Genomic DNA, 17,788 nt, shown 5'->3' on the forward strand with positions numbered 1-17,788 from the left:
TACATGGTTTGTTGTTACTACTTCTATTTGATATAGTATTAGAAATGCAGGCTATAGCAATGACAAGAAAAAGAAATTGAAAAAATATCCATAGGCAAAAAAGTAGTCTGTGTAGATGTGTTTAGTTTTGGATGTGTGGAATTTGCCAGTGGGAAATAGAGGTGGAAAGGCTTAGGAATAACTATGAATTTGAGGCTGAATTTCAGGAGAGAGAGAGAATAAAGACATACATCTGGGAGCAACTGTAGAGGGGTTTATTAAAGCCAAGGGAAGAAATGAGATTAACAGAAAACAAGAATGTAAAGACAAAAGATAACAAATACTGTTAAATCTATTTTTACAGACTGAGTGGGGAGGTAAATTAAGCCAGAAGAAGGCTGGTAGACTGAAGAGGATAGAGAGAGATCACAAGATTGGAAGTTATGATGAGGATACACACACACACACACACACACACACACACACACACACATATACACACACACATACACACATATACATATACATACATATGTATGTATGTGTATGTATATGTATGTATATGAGGATCAATGGAAGTGGCCAAATAGGGTGAAATATTATAATAGGAAAGAAAAATTTCTGAGTTTGAGATCTTAAAGGTGGGTGGTTGAAGTGGAATAGATCATATACTCACAGCATCACAAAATGGTGGAGTTGGAAGAGACCTTTGAGATCATTATTTCCAATCGTCTCATTTTTGCAAATAAAGAACCTGATGCTCAAGGAGGAGAAGTGGCTTTCCTGATGTTACCTAGTTAGTTAATGGCAGATATGAAGTGGGGTGCTTGGAAAAGGGATGGGGAAAAATATTTATGTAGTGACTGTAATATGCCAGGCCCTGTACTAAATGCTTTCCAAATTTGATATGACGGTCACTGGAGTTGAGAATGTCAAGTAACTTTTGAGTCCAGGAGATGGAATAGTTCATCATCAAGGATGTCAAAGGCACCGAGGATAATAGCAGGAGATGAGGTAGATGAAACTGTGAGCTATGTGTAGCAGAGTGAGCTGAAGATGGATAGACAACGGCAATGATGATGGAGTGTAGTCAATGGGAAGGGACTTCAAGAAAAGATGAAAAGTTGGGGTATGAGCAAATGGGACCTGAACTAGGGTGGAGTCCATGAACTGAGGTAGTAGGAAGAAGCACAAAAGGAATGGATACAAAAAAACTTCTGAAGGAAGAATCACATAGAACCAGGGGACTGATTAAATGTAGAGTTGAGGCGCAAGGCAGCTAAAGGCAAGTCAAAGGAAAATGCCCCAAGTGGTTGTAGATATGGTGGAAAGAGAGCATAGGGACTCAGAGGTTCTTAACCACGGAGTGTTGGATCCCTGGGGAGTTTAAGGAATTATTGTAAAGGGTCTGCAAATTCATATGAAAATCCATATATTAGCAAATATATGCTGGCCTGAGTTAATGTTTTGTATGTATAGAACTCACATGCACATATAACTGTTTCAAAGAGTATGTAGATACTGTTGTGATTTGTAATAGTTATTTAAAAGCATTACTAAAGTCATCATACTTTTTATTCTTGTAAATTTTTCTAATCAATAGATGCTGTTGGTATTATCACTGGGAGTCTACAACTTTGTTTGACATTAAAAAGTGGTGCTTGTACTAATAAAAAACTATGACATCAATCCAATCCCCTCATTTTAATAGAAGAGGAAAGTGAAGCCTATGGGATAATAATAAGTAGCATTGATATAGAGTTTTAAGGTGTACAAAGCACTGTGCAAATATTATATTATATTATCCTCACAACAACCATGGGAGATGGGTGTTATTATTATCCTTATGTCACAGATGAAGGAACTGAAGTGGACAGAGGTTAAATGATTTACTCAGGGTCACACAGCTAGTAAGTGTCTGAGACTAGATTTGAACTCAGGTCTTCTTGACGCCAGGCTTAATATCCAATGCATTATCTAGCTGTCTATGAAGAAGCTATCCCAAGATGACACAGCGGTTAGTGGTGGACCTAAGATTTGAATCTAGGTTTTCAAACATCAGATCCACCAGTTTTTCTGTCATGCTAACGATGCTGCATAATGAAAAGAATCACTTCATCCTTCTACTCCTTCCTTCTCCCCCCTTCTTTTGCTCTTTCTTTTGTTTCCTCTTTCTTTCTTTTGCAAAGATAGAGATGTTTATTACAGAATATACATTGCTAGGCAGAAATCAGAGGCTCCATAGTAATTTCATAATAGCCCTGAAGGTATATCCCATTATTCATCATCCATGACTCTGAGTCTCCTACAACTAATTACTCAATTTTCAAACAAAGATTGATGAAAATTACAGGTGAGAATGGTTGGCTCTCATAGGCCAAACTCCTTTCATAGTTCTGCTTCACACAGCCCACTGAGCATGAAGGAGCTCAACAAATATTATTTAATATTTATGCAAGAGTGGCTCCATTTTTTGCTACAAAATGCCCTTAGAATAAAGTTTTCTATCTTGGGAGCTTTAGCTAACCACAAGTTTAACTTGTAGGAGCCAGAAGTATGATGTGACTGCTAAAAAAGCTAATGAAATCTCATGCTGCCTAAATAGAAGCAGTGTTTATGTCGAAAGAAGGTAGAACTGGTCAGACTTTATTCAGGATTGTATAGGACTTAGAGCTGAAAGGCCCCTTAAAGATACACTTGTCAAACCCCTTCATTTAACAGATGAGGAAACCTAGATGTGAAGTAACTTGTCCTAGGTCACTCATGTGACCAAGGCAGGATTCAAACTCTACAGCCACTTTGCTGAATTTTTCTGTCTAGTTCTGTGCAATATATTTAAGGAGAGTCATTGCCCAAGTGCAGAATATTCAGTATGGTGAAACACCCAGAAGCTAGGTCCTCTAAGAAAGAGTTGGAGGAATTTGGGGTATGTAGCATAAAGAGATAAAATTATTGAGAAACATTAGACCAATCTTTAAGTATTTGTCAGGTTGTCTTTTTGTTTTTTGGTGGTGCAATGAGGGTTAAGTGACTTGCCCAGGGTCACACAGCTAGTAAGTATCAAGTGTCTGAAGCCAGATTTGAACTCAGGGCCTCCTGAATCCAGGGCCCGTGCTTTACCCACTGCGCCACCTAGCCGCCCCCAGGTTGTCTTAAGAAAGAGGAAATAGATTTGTCTGTGTAACCCCAGAGGTCAGAACTAGGAACATGGATTGAAATCCTTTCAGATTTCAACTCAAACACACAAAATTTTCTAGCAAGTAGTGCTGAGTCAAACTAGAGCTAGCATGCCTGGGAAGGAGTGAGCTCTCCATCACTAAAGGTGTGGCTGTATAGTCAGTCATCCATTTTTAAGAACATTGCAGAGGAGACTACTGCATTACAGAGAAATTTGGACTACAGCCTCTCTTGTATCGCTCCCAACTCTAAAACTCTCTGATTCTGGTGCTCATCTTAGAAACCTGGCTATGATGCCTCTTCCCGAGTGGAGAGTCTCCTTAGGAAAACCTGTGACTGGGACCTTCCTTGTCTTTGATTTTTTGGCTTCACAGATTTTAGGTTATTTCCACTGATATGACTTTTGAGGAATTCCTCACTGCTCTTGGCTTTTAATGCATTGAATAGGGGCAACAGGGAGCCAAGAAATGGGCACTGGATTGGGAGTTGAAAGATCCGGGCTTAAATTCTTGTTCTGCCACTTCCCATCCATGTGACTCTGGGCCTTGGGTTGTTGTTTTTTTTTTTCTCTGTAAAATGAGAGTTAGGGTTTGGGGGCTGAATAAGACTTCTAAAGGTTCTTCCGGCTCTAGGTCTATGGTGGTAAATTATTGTTGTTTAATCATTTCAGACTCTTCACCATCCCATTTAGGGTTTTGTTGGCAAAGATACTGGAGTCGTTTGCTATTTCCCTCTCTAGTTCATTTTAAAGATGAGGAAGCTGAGACAAACAGGGTTAAGTGACTTGCCCAGGGTCACCCAGCTATTAAATGTCTGAGGCTGAATTTTAACTCATAAAGATGAATCTGCCTGATTTCAAGCACCACCTAGCTGCTTCAGTGGTAAGAAGCTCCACTAAAGTCACCCTGATGGGCTTTTGTCCTATGGAATTGAATTGTAATACTTGAAGATTATATCAACATAGATCCTTTTAAGCTGAAAAGACTTCAGGCATAGGCCAAGGACTATCCTATCTAGGTGGGCAGAGAGGCATATCCCTCAAATCACCAGATGGTGGTTTTGGGGGAGCCACAAACCATAATTAGACTATTTACTAAGGCACTATGATGGGCATCTATAGAAGGGGTACCCTTACCAGTGGAATCATGGCTCTCTGAAGCATTTAAAGAGAGAGAATAAGAATCAGCCATGGAGGGTGGCTAGGTGGCACAATGGATAAAGCACTGGCCCTGGATTCAGGAGGACCTGAGTTCAAATCTGGTCTCAGACACTTGACACTTACTAGCTGTGTGACCTTGGGCAAGTCACTTAAGCCTCATTGTCCCACCCCCACCCCCAAACAAAAACAAAAACAACACAAAAACCAACCAAACAAACAAAAGAATCTGCCATGAGAGAAATATGGCCCAGGGTAAGCAAAACCCTTCTTACCTTTTGGCTAATAAGGCTTGGGGCCCAAATGACTAAGTAACATTAGTGAGGTAAGGGACCAGGTGTAACAGAATTTCAAGTCATGAAGTGAGCTATCATAAAATAGAAAGTCTTTTTATAAAAGTGTCTAGAGCAAAGGTGTCAAACTCAGAAAGCAATCTCTGCTCCAAGTTTGACTCCTCTGGCCTAGAGGACACAAACCAGCAACCAGCTCAAAAATGGTGCATTTTGCAGACCATTGTTTCATTTATCTATAGGATGCAAGACAGCCAGCTTGATATTACATGGGCCCCCTTGACCCAACTAGGTTCAGTTGCTCTGATGTGCAGCTACAAGCCCCATGAATAAGCCATGCTCCATTTCTCTCGCTACCAGGATTTAAAAATATATTTCTACAGGCTGTACCGAATGTCTTTTAAGCTATAATAGCTTAAGAGCTACTCTATATAGCTCCTATAGCTTAATGTTTAGAACAATCTATTAATAGTCCTTTGATATAGAGAGATATTAACATCTTTTGTTTTTATATGCCCTTCATTTTAAAATATATTCTTCCTACCATACTCAATTTTTATGCCCAACCTGTTGGTTTCAGATTGCCCTTTCTAGAACCTCTGGTTCTTCTTTAAGGCTTGTTGGCACCCTCCATCAAACAGCCTAGAGGGATGAAACTGAGACTCCACTTGCCTGAAGTTTTGGTTAACTGCAACCTTTCTGTACTTTTTCAAACAGTGTGTAATCAGCCTGTGGAATTTGCTGCCCCAAGGAATACAGAATGCCACTTACTGGGGTTGGATTTTTCAGGAAAGAGAAATCAACTAGATAGTTGTATAACCAATGATAATATTTATAGTTATGCAGCTGAGATAAAGGTAATCAAATCTCATGCTACAGGGGAAAAACCAACCCATCCCTTCAGAGGTAGAAGGAATTTTTTCCACAGACTACAGCAATGTTTAATTGGATAGGTTCAAGATATCGTCTTTCCCCGCATCTTTTATAGGAATTGGTCTCTGAGCAGCACATTGGACTAGCGAGCTCCATTGCATCTGGAATGGTAGATCCTAAGTATATTTCCACAACCCCAAGTCCTGTCTTCTTGTGAGGGAACTCTATTTTGCCCAGTGTGAGCTGTCAGATGAAAGCTATAACTGTCAGTTCATTTCATAGAGATTTTGTCTGGTATTTGCCTGAAACTCATAACCACAATGGGAAATTTAGACTCTTAGGTCCTAGCTGCTCTCCCCTCCATTGTTCCAACCCATTCGATTAGGAAGGAGTGAAGGAGAGACTTCAAAGAGCGGCCTGAGGAACTGGACATATTCTCTATTGCACTTACATTTCTACGGCATCCTCAGACTGCTATATGGAACCTTCTTCTATTGAATCAGGAGAATAGAAGCTATTGTTCTTTTACCATTTCTACATCCCTTGTCATTGCTTGACTAAGCTGTCAATCGGCATTAAGCTAGGCACATATCACACAACAACCTGTTAAAGCCACTGTTGGCTAGCTCCATATTGGTTGACAGCTTAGTCAACCAACTGATGGAAAGTGGGAGAAGGTGTGTGCCTTCTCTTTCTTTCTTTCTTTCTTTCTTTCTTTCTTTCTTTCTTTCTTTCTTTCTTTCTTTCTTTCTTTCTTTCTTTCTTTCTTTCTTTCTTTCTTTCTTTCCCTCCTTCCTTCTTTCTTCCTCCCTTCCTTCCTTCCTTCCTCTTCAAAAGTTTCTTAGTGACTACAGAATAATTGTTTTAAGTAGGAGGAAAACCAACCAAAATGTTGCCATTTCTTTCCTTGTAATGTGATGAGGATGGGAAAAAGGGGAAAAGTGTAGGAAGAACAAATCTGAATGGGAAAGCTAGCTCTCATTTGTTGCAGAAATTCTAAAAGCCAACAGGGGGCCATGTGTCATGTGCCATGAAGATTTAATCATTTTCCTGTTAACTTCTTCAATATAGATAGCCAACATGTGTAATACCTTTGGCCTGATAAAACCTAGTTTGGATAGAGCCAATGATCACATTAGTCACATGTTGCCAGATATCCATTTATTCTATATTGAAATAGACTAACTCTTCTCTTAGGAAAATGAGGGACTTGGCTAAAAAGCTTTTACTCCAATTCTTTCTCTTAGTTTTTCAAATTCTAATATACCTTTCATGCACTCCAGATGTTCAGTATGTATGGGAATTTGAATTTCACGAAAAGATATACAGCATTGCTTAGAAGCATTAGAATGATCAAATATGAATGTTCCACTTCGTAGGGCATAAATGGGACTTCACAAAGAGAAATTTTAAGATAAGATCGGCATAATTAAAGTTAAGGTATATTTTCCCTAATTCCCTAAAATGAAATGCCTTTGCCAAATAAAACAATGAAAAATAAATGGTGTGGGTTTGGTGTGAATGTAGGATCTGCCTTACTCAAAAGCAGAGAGTATTGAACTCAGAAATTTCACTGTCAATAGATTTCCCATTGGGAAAAAGCATTTTATTGGGGCACAGATTTGGAGTTCTTAGGCTGGCATTCACAGTGTAGAGAGAAAAGGCTAGCAGTTATTAAATAATTTGAGTTACACCAAGAAGATGGAGAGTACTTGTTTTCTGATAGCTATGTGTTTAGTAGGTAGCAAATGGTGTGTTGAAATGGCCGAGTCCCTGTAAATGGATTAGGTTTTGACCCAGAATTATTGGTCAGAAGGAAAAGCAGCACACATGAGGCCCAGTCATAAGCCAGTGTGTGTGTCTGAGTCTGATGATGCTTCATTTCAGAAAGACAGGCTCCCTCTTCATGAAATCACCTACCTTAGGCCACAGAAGACCACTGGGTTACTGTACACTCTAACCCATCAGAAACAAACTAGTATGTAGTTTTGAATAACTGCTTTGGCACAATCACTTAAAAAAACAAACACTTTAAAAAAGCCCAAAGCATCTTAGGCAAGTCGAATGATGCCTTTGAGACTGTCTTTCACACAGGTGAGTTCTCTAAAACCGAGTGACTATTTAGGTTCTCTTTGTGCCCAACAACCATTTTTAAAGACCAAGATTAAACAACTTTCTTTTTTCCATGTAAATGAAGCATAAGTCTAGCAGAGGCTCATTCCTCAGAATCCACCAAGAAACCCCAAACCAAATTCTGTCCAAGAGTTTTTAACTTTCTCTTCTATCAGGCTTTTCATAAGATAGGCAACAGAAAAGAGCAAAATCAGCTTTGTCTTTGGTTTTGCTTACAATTGAGAAGTTAATCGAGTATATGTATCACAGGAGGAAGGGAAAGGAAGAAGGGAGGGACTAAGTCTGCTACCTGTTGTAGAGCCAGTTCCTGAATCTTGAAATTCAAACTAATCTCATGCCTGGATTTTTCATAGCCCTACAAACAGGACCAAGAATGTCACAGCACTTCTGCTAACTTAAAAGGTGCCTACATCAGATCTATATACTTTTTTGCTCATTTGTTAGTGAGCAGGTATGCAACCATCTACAAGTATGCAGAAAAAATTAAGCAAGGAAGGTAACGGGTAAGGGCCCAAGAAACTTGGCTAAAATCACACAAAAACTGGCTGGAGGAGTTGGGAGAAGCTGGGCCACTCAGGTGGTATAGTTAAAAGAGAAATCAGGTCCTGGGGGAAAGTAAACCCAGAGAGTTTGGCTCCCTGCTCCCATCCCATTTATGGTGCTGCCCCAACTGCTTTTCCATTCCTGAACTCAGCAGGTACCCATAAAGTGGGCAGCAACAACTTGGCTGAATTCCATTTCCCTTTGCTTTTTAAACTTTAGTTTTCTACCTTGGAGGTTTCCAGTTACAAAAGCCTTCCAAAAGAGAGTTTGCCAAAAGCTGTCTTTTGGGGTCTTGTCCTTCCAGTCAGTACCTCCCACTCCCTCCAGGAAGCTCTCTTTCAAATCAACAATGCCAAGTTTACAGCTGTCATTTGGGATGTCCAAGGAATTGAAGAACCATTTTCTGTAATCAAATAACATAGAATAGAGTCTCTGGCTGAACTTCTTCAAACAGTGGTTAGTGACTATTAGCAATGGGGTCTCAGCAGAGTTGTCAGGAGCAAAGAGCTGCCAGGCCTTTGTCTAAAACCTCTGAGCAACAATAGTTCCACCTTGCAAGAGAGAAAAGCAAGCTAAAAGGAATAAAGGACCCCAATAGGGAAAAGAGAAAGATGGTCCTATCAGGTGACACCGAAAGTCTGTCAGAGGGGCAGGAAGCTGGAACAGTGGTGAAGAACTCATTGTTCCAATAAAACCCACTAAAAATTGTTTTTTTTTCTGTTCTGGACTATTTGTACACAATTTGCTTCCCAGAAGAAAAAACAAAACTGCAGTGCACAAGTAACAAATGTGGAAGTATCCTTGTGCAATAGCCTATATTGGGCTATTATTAAGAGTCAGTTTTGCAAACAAGTACCAAAAAATGTGCCAGACAGATCTTTTTTTTTTAATTTGTGGCGGGGGTTGTGAGGTGTCCGACTTTCCCTCTCTGACTGGGATACATGCATATGCAGTGAATCTGATGCTGGGTGAGTGGAGACAAGTAATACTAATAATGACTTACATTTACAGGGTGCTCTAAGCTTTACAAAGCGCTTAACAGTCACTCATAAATCTCTAAAGTACATCACGACAGACATCAGGATAAAGTAAATCAAGCGCTGATTTTGGTGTTCAAAGGAGCTATGGTCAGGTCCCAGCTCTACTACTAGCTAGATGCTGGAGTACAGGTAAGTCGCTTCCTTTCTCTGGACATCCCTCAGTTTCTTCATCTGTAAAATGTGGCAATGGGATGAGATCTCCAGGGTCCTTTGAAGCTCTAAAATTCTATCCCTTTGAAATACATCTCCCCTAAGAGGTGTGTGAGAGGTAGCTGGATGGGTCAGACGCTGGATCATAAAGAGTTGGAGTGATTTGTCCACATTAGATAGTGAACTGGGAGGGAGGGGCGAGGAAAGTGCGCATTGCTGCTTCTGAATTACAGCTCTAGATTCTAGAAGCCAAGCTTCATAGCTCCCGTGACTTCCAGAATTCTGCCTACACATGGTGGTTTGTGCCGGAGGTGGAATGAGAGAGTGGGTGGGGTGGAATGCTCAGGAATGGACATCTCTCAGTTCCATGGGTGTGCGCCAATCACTAGCGGGCATGCAAATAAGCCTTCAACAGCGACCCGGTCAGGAGTCACTTGTGGCCTCTCTCCCAGGCGCGCACGCACACTGTCTCTTTTCTCTTCTCCCTCTCCCTCTCCTTCTCTCAAAAGAATACAATTCTATCCTGCTAGTTTCTACTCTGGAATTTCAGAGTTCAGGAGGTGAAATTAACCTTGACGCTTTATAGGGTTCCAGATGGGAAAAGACTCCCCACCCCCTCCCAGTTCTCCCTTCTATGGAAAGGGTTTGGGGGTGGGGGGGTGTAACCGGAGAAGGAAACGAAATCATGCAGGGAAGTCAGAAAAGATACTTTGCTGGTGGCAGCAGAGTCTTGTGGGTGTGTCGTGGGCATTACCTCGTGGTGAGGCTTCCACGGAGGCCGAAGTTCAAGTCTTGGCGGTTCTTAGAACAAGCATTCTTGCATCAATAGCTAATAGGCTGTCCAACCAGATGTTATCTGGGTGGGATAAGAGGGTGAGAAAACAGACCTGTTGTACGCGGTAGAGAACGTGTTTTCAGAAGGGTACCTCTTTCATACTGTAGACAGAGCAGATTAAGTGGCTATTTAAAATCCCTTTGTGATTGGTCAAATGGGAGAGGCGTGATCACTCATGCATTACTAAAACAAAACAAAACAAAAACAAAAACAAAAACAAAACCTCCCTGCCACCACGTTGAAGGGAACTTTTCATTCTAGACTGGAGCATGCATCCAGTCAAAACCGAGGGAAATTTCACTTTTACAAATTTATCGTGATAAACACTCTTCCAAAACCAAAAGATAGGAAAAAGCAAAGCAAAGCTGACGTTGGTACCTGTGACTAAGCTGGAGATGATGAGGGGTAACACCAACATCTGTAACATCCTCATTAAGAGTTCTCCTGGGAAGGAGAAGTACTTAACTTCCCGGTACGTCATTTTATAGGGCCGGAGAGTAAATCCAAGGATAGTACCTGAGGAAAGGGAGAAAAAACAAAGCAATACTGAGTCTTTTCTGAAACAAAATCAAGAGTGGGTGAAAAGGGGCAAATGTTTGGCTGGTATTTGCCATGTGTCTGACACAAGAACATTTATTTAGGTGGCAAATATTTGCGGTGCCCTGGGAGCAAAGGGGAATGCACATCTTTGACGTCACTGTTTTGAAAAGACCGGCTTATTCTTTTGGGTTTCACATTTTCCGGTTTTATTAAATCCAAATATCTTAAGTTTAATTTTTTATACTGTGGGACAGCTTTCTGACATGGTTCAACATTACACAGCTTTGGATAAGCCCCAAGGCCAAATTATAGTATTATAAAACATAACTGTAAGGGGCTAAAGCCTGCTGTCACACAGCTAGTCTATAGCACAAACAATTGTTAGTCCCGTCTTTCAATACCAATGATAAAAGCAGACCGTGATCTAATTTTTCAATTAAAAAAAAAAAGTTGTGCTCTCTTAATATTTTGTATCTCATTTGACACTACTTCAGCAACTTTGTGGAATAAATTTGTTTCTCATAAAGATGTGAGGGTTCCAAAACAATAACACAGGGAAAAACGAGTTTTCTCTGAATTTTTGTTTCTTTTTCTCCCTTTCCATCCTTTACAGCTTTAAACATAACAGACAAAATATAAATAAATCAAGTCATGCATAGTACATTTGTGTATTCCCAAACTAATAAGCTGACTTTACTTTGGTAAATGGTACTAAACAATTATTTATACATTTCTGTATTTCTCCCCACATGCCTTATTTCAAGATAAATACGATTTCTCATGAAGCTTCAAAATTTCCAGAAATGTCATGCTTTTATTTATTGGACACAGCTGATTTCAATTCAGGCTGTCTGTATTATTTTTCTCCCCCACACCCCCACCCCTTTCTCCACAGGTAATCTGTGGGAGAGACTGTTTGGCCACTTGAGTGAGTGAATGTCATCAGAAAACATCCTGCACTGTGGTGGTTCCAAAAAGCTGACAGCTTTTTCAGCTTTGGTAAGCCACTTTGACAATTCCTTTAACTAGGAGTCAGGTATATGTAGAATCATTTCCCTATAGAAAGAGCTAGGCATTATGTTCCCAAAGCATTGTTCAGAGCCCATTGCTATACTATTCTGTAATAATGGCTGCATTTCTTAGGATCCCAAACTTTGTGTTCTTTATATCTGTATATCTTTATCTGCATCTATGTGTCTATGTGTGTACCTATGTCTATATCTATAACTATCATGTATTCATCTCTTGGCTGTTCGCTTGTAACATTCATTATGTGATCACATCATATCGAGGCATCCTAGGGCATAGCCCAAGCCCACATCACTAGAGAACCAGCTTTCTAAATCACAAGATAAATCAGTCACATACAAACAGTAGGCTTGCAATGAATGTCTAGATCTGTATTGCCTACCTATGGTAAGTCACATAGATGAACATTTTTCTAAGAATGTGTGTGTATATATATATATTATGTATATATGAATTTATGTGTGTATATGTGTCTATATATATATATATGTATAGACACATATATTTAAAAATTCTGACCTTGGACAAGTCACTTAGTTGATCTGCAGTTTGCAAACTTTAAAAATACTATATAAATGTCTAGTGTTATTTGTCCTGACCTGTAATCTAACCCATATAGAAGGCTCCTGGTGAGGAAACTTCCCCAGACCAGCATCTCTTTTGAAAATTATGATCTTAGAGAGTTGGTTAGAGGTGACTTGCCCAAGGTCAGAAAGCCTGTATGTATGATGAGATTTCTTTTTTTGGTTGTTTTTTGCGGGGCAATGGGGTTTAAGTGACTTGCCCAGCGTCACACAGCTAGTAAGTGTCAAGTGTCTGAGGCCTGATTTGAACTCAGGTACTCCTGAATGCAGGGCCGGTGCTTTATCCACTGCGCCACCTAGCCGCCCCTGTATGATGAGATTTCAACCATGGCTCTTTGCCCTTTGAAGTTGTGTCTCTTTCCAATATGCCAGACTGCCTTTCTCAGACATTATTATTATTATATTACAGCTATTAATGATACCTGATGTATTCCCAAAGCTTACCTTATACATTTCTTGTTTGGAACTCAGGACACATTTCCCCATAGAAACAATGTTCTAAAAGGTGATTAAATTCCCAGGCCAACCCAGAAACGCCTATTGAACCCATAATATAGTAGAACTATAGTTCCATTAGTACTAGCCTGAGTTCTGGGTCCTGTGAGCAGGAGGGAAGAGGAGGAGGAAGAATTTCATCCTCCTTTCCAGGATGCAGGGCAGGCCCTAGGCAAAATTTTGAAATAAGTGAAGTTTGTCCTTGACATTTTCCCATCTCCTTATCTGAACCCTCCCCCACCTCCTAGTGCCCCTTCTCATCAGGCCCCCATGTCCCCATAATCCTCATGCTGACCCAGGCACCCCACCATAGAATTCCCCCAAGCCTGTCCTAGCCCCAGTCACCCATGCTTCAGACTTACCTACGTGTACTCCCTTCAGCCTCCCCATCCCAATCAAACCCTCCTTTCCTATGGTCTAGATGCTCTCAGACAAATGTTAGGAAAAAAAGTATTCTCACTGAATTTTTGTGAATGACAACTCTTTAAACTTCATGGGGTATTTGTATTTATAAAGAGAATATTTGGTAACCCGACTTCATCGCTAGATGGTGGATTATCAAGTGGAAAAAGGTGAAACCATACAAAATCCTGCTGTTTCTTGAGGAATAAGATGAAATGAAAAAAATTCAGGTAACACGTTTTGTAAAAGGAGCAGAAACATCAAGGTAAGCAGACCAGCCACACCTGGAAGTCTGTCCCTTATCAGCTTCTCCTAGGATGAGGAGTAATGGGGAAGGGGGTGTGTGTGGAAGAGAATGGAATAAGCACTTATATAGTGCCTACTATGTGCCAGATGCTTTTTACAAATAGCTCATTTGATCTGAACAATAACCCTTTGAAGTAGGTTCTGTTATTAAACCCCATCTTATTAACCTCATTTTAGAGTTGAGGAAGATAAGGGAAATGGGTTAAGTGACTTGCCCGGAGTCACAAAGCTAGTACTTGTCCTGAGACTGGATCTGAACTCAGGTCTTACTGATTCCACACCCACTGCTTCACCTAGTGGAAAAATATTACATAGAAGAAAATTTAGCTTTGATATAAGGAAAATCTATCTAACAATTAGAATTGTCCAGAAAATGTATAGGCTGCCTCAGGACATTTTGAGTTCTGTCACTGAACAACTTGAAGTGAAGGCTGGATGATTACTTGTGGAGGATGTTGTAGTGACAATTTTTATTCGGGTGTGGGTTGGAATAGATGACCTCTGAAGTGATGAGCTTGATATTGTGTGATCTTGAATCAGAGGGAATGGAAGGTAAAACCATATATGATCTTGCTGCTTGAACTCTTGGGAAACAGGGCAGATGAAACCCCTGGAGGTTTGCTATTGACTTCCTATATGACTTTGAGCAAATCATTAATTCCTTCTCCACCTGCAACCCCCCCCCATTCAGTTTTCTCACTGGTAAAGTAGGGAGAATTATGACTGTACCACCAAACCTACTGGTTTTTGAACCAGTGACACTGACCCCTCTGGATGTTCTCTTAGTTCTGGGCATCTTTTTCAGCTGTTCCCCATGCTTGGAATATTCTTCCTTCTCAATTTTGCCAACTGACTTCATTGGCTTCCTTGAAGTCCCAACTAAAATCACAACTTTTACTGGAAGCCTTCTTCAACTTCTTTTAATTCTAGTGCCTTCCCTCTGCTAATTATTTCCAGTATCCTGTATATAGCTTGCTTCGTACATATTTTTTTGTATGTTGTCCCCTCCCCCCATTAGATTGTAAGCTCCTTGTGGGCAGGGATTGCCTTTTGCCTCTTTTTGTATCCCTAGAACTTAGCATAGTGTTTATTCACTGTGGAAAGCACTCTCTAAACTTTAACCTGCTATTTAAATGTAAGCTATAATCCAATTATTTTATTTTTATTATTAGATCCAGGCACCAGGAGAAACAGAATCCCTGTTTTCCAATATCTGCTACAATTCTGAGGGTCTGCTCAGCTGCTAGAGGTGTATGTGTGCTAGAGGTATAAGAGACTAAGCAAGGCTGAGCTGGAAAGACTGTGAGACAGGCTAACTATGTATTGATCTCCTAACCCTTCATAGTTAAGTGCATGTAGAGTTATCACCAGAAGATTATTCATTATTTGATTTGAAGTTTGTTTTTTTTTTTAAACCACATCAGAACTCTAAATTATCTTCTAAGGCACAGAAGTGTTAAAACTACTTCACTAGAAGAAACATCCAGAGTAATGAAATCAAGGCTCTTTGGAAGTTATAATGTATAGATATATTCATATATTCCATATTATGGGTTATTTATAGCACTTATACTATAAGTACTATATACTTATACTATAAGTACTATACTCATATAGTCCCCAGAAGCCCTCAGGCATAGGGTATTAATTACAACAGGATTATTAAAAATGGGCCTATATATGTGTCCTGTTTCTCTTGCTTACATTTTCTAAGTTATTATGGAATATTCCCCTCTATTCTTTGACCTAGCTGAAACTAGTCCAACTAAATCTAAAGCTTAGGGGAAAATTTAATTGGCTTTTGCTCAAAATCAAGTGAATATCTAGCTTTCAAAGTTCACCTATCTCACCCCCACCTCCCTACAAGGCAGGGTAGAGGGGAGGTGTGGTATCCTTTAAACCCAGCCCTCTGCTTTAACAGAATGAATTCTGCTACAGAATTAAAAGGTGAGACAATCTTCAAGGTCAGTGATCAGAAAGTAATCTAGAGGAAATGTTCTGAATACAGAAACGGATTGCTTTTTTGGTGAGTGGCTCAGGTTTCTGATGACATTCTAGCCCAGTAATGAAAAAAGCTTCCCATGAAACATGTTCCCACAGCCTACAACACCCCCTCCCCACCGGCAGGGTGACAGGACACAGAAGGGGCTCCTAGGTGCCTTGCTTTACTTTTGTAGGGGGGGGGGCAATGGCTTGTCTGCAAAACAGAATTACTGTTTGTGGGAATTGATTCCACTCAGGGTAAAGTTAACATGAATAACGTGACACAAAGCTAATGAATAGAGTTTCATTGTCCCTGGACAGATCCTCTGCTGATTTACACTATGAACAAAAGAAAATTACAATTACAAAGGGAATGACTTCTAATGAGGTTTGATATCCCTGACTCTTTGCAGACATTGCATTTGGGGCTAAAGGAAAGGAAACAAGTATTGTCAACTTGAGACTGTATGAGCAAAGTTGCACTTGGTTTGAGTAATTTCTCCTTCATTTGTATTTAAAAACTCAAAAAGGGAGCCTTTAAACAGTATGCCTTATTCCCCTGGGGAGTCCAAACAACAAACATGTCATTGGAAGATTTAATATCATCTCAGTTTCTAAGCTAAAATTCAGTGGGCACAGCAGATCAACAGAAAAGGCAGCTCAAGAATGGTCCTTGTAAGAACAAATGTATTTCGGGGCAGCTAGGTGGCGCAGTGGATAGAGCACCGGCCCTGGATTCAGGAGTACCTGAGTTCAAATCCGACCTCAGACACTTAACACTTACTAGCTGTGTGACCCTGGGCAAGTCACTTAACCCCAATTGCCTCACTAAAAAAAAAATAATAAAAAAAAAGAACAAATGTATTTCTATAAAAGGCTAAAACTGAAAGGACATTGCTGTACATGGGCCCATTTTGCAAAACTGGCTTCCTCCTTTTTAATCAACTAGGAGGCGCTGTGGTAGAGTGGAAAACATGCTTGATTTGGAGTTGGAGGACCTGGGGTCAAATACTTGCTCTGTCACTTACGACCTGTGTGACCTTAGTCAAATCACTTGACCCCTCTAGGCTTTTGTTTCCTCATCTGTAAAATGACAGGATGCATTGGACATCCCTTCACCCAGGGATGTACTAGTCCATTCCAGCTCAAAATTTATGATCCTACTAATTTTTTTAGACGGATAGGGGGAAAAAAACACACAATAAAAAGGATACCACTTAGAAATGAAATTTGAACTCGGGTATTTTGTCAACTCTGGAGTTTGGGAATAAATGTTGAATGAATGAATGGATGGATGAATGAACTAAGGAGTGAAAGATGAATTATTAGTATCTCTTTTACATCATCTTCTACTACACCAACTCTATCATCAACAAATTACGGCATGAAGCATGAATTTGCAAAAGGCAGCCTTCTTCAAGAAGGAGTTGGGGGGCAGACAGGAACCCAGATGCCAAAAGGGAATCTAAAAATAATAATCATCATGACCTCAGTAGTCAGGCCTTACCCTTTGAGAATAACATCCTGGTCCACGATAAAGCTACCAGATGCTTTAGCCCACCCAAGATGAGACACGCAATCTCTTCCACATAGGACCAAATTGACCAGAAGACAATTAAGTCTCTAACCAGAAAAAAGCTAGAGTTGCTGATTCGATCAAATTGAGGATGGAACATTGTTTCAGGATGAAAACCAGAAAAATAAGGAAAAAATATTTCTCTGAGTGGTTTACTCAACCATTCCCACAGGTTCTGTAGAACCTGAAGTTCATATATATATAAGAATTATGCTCAGCATTAAATGTTGTAATTCTGACAAATGGCAAACTCATTACCATTTTTACTACTTCTAATAAGGAAGAAAAATGAGTCTGGTTCCTTACTTTTTTGTAAATCCTCTTGTTCTAAAATAGTATGAAGTAGAAAAGTCAAGAACTGTATTACATTTATTTTTCTATATTTATATTCTGCTGGTGACCTTTAATAGCACGATTACAGGTCTAGAGCTGAAAGGGGCCTCAAAAACTGCTTTATATCAACAATCTTTGCTCTTCTATAGTGAAGGAACACATTTTACTTGTTCTCTACATTACACCAAACCACATGGTTCCTCAAGACCTTACTCAAGAATGGCTGCTATTTGGGGGCAGCTAGGTGGCACAGTGGATAGAGCACAGGCCCTGGAGTCAGGAGTACCTGAGTTCAAATCTGGCCTCAGACACTTAACACTTACTAGCTGTGTGACCTTGGGCAAGTCACTTAATCCCAATTGCC

General features: G+C 40.1%; 1 protein-coding gene across 1 annotated transcript in view; it reads right to left on the minus strand.

Moving 5' to 3' along the window:
* The window catches only part of SLC1A3 (solute carrier family 1 member 3), a 108,429-nt gene that overhangs the window by 75,564 nt on the left and 15,077 nt on the right, over positions 1 to 17,788 (minus strand). The window contains exon 3 of the mRNA XM_043963197.1: positions 10,555 to 10,692. Coding sequence (XP_043819132.1) covers positions 10,555 to 10,692 — 138 coding nt within the window. The remainder of the gene's footprint in view (positions 1 to 10,554; positions 10,693 to 17,788) is intronic.

This window comes from Dromiciops gliroides, chromosome 1 (genome assembly GCF_019393635.1).
Source record: "Dromiciops gliroides isolate mDroGli1 chromosome 1, mDroGli1.pri, whole genome shotgun sequence".
NCBI classification, from domain to species: Eukaryota; Metazoa; Chordata; class Mammalia; order Microbiotheria; family Microbiotheriidae; genus Dromiciops; species Dromiciops gliroides.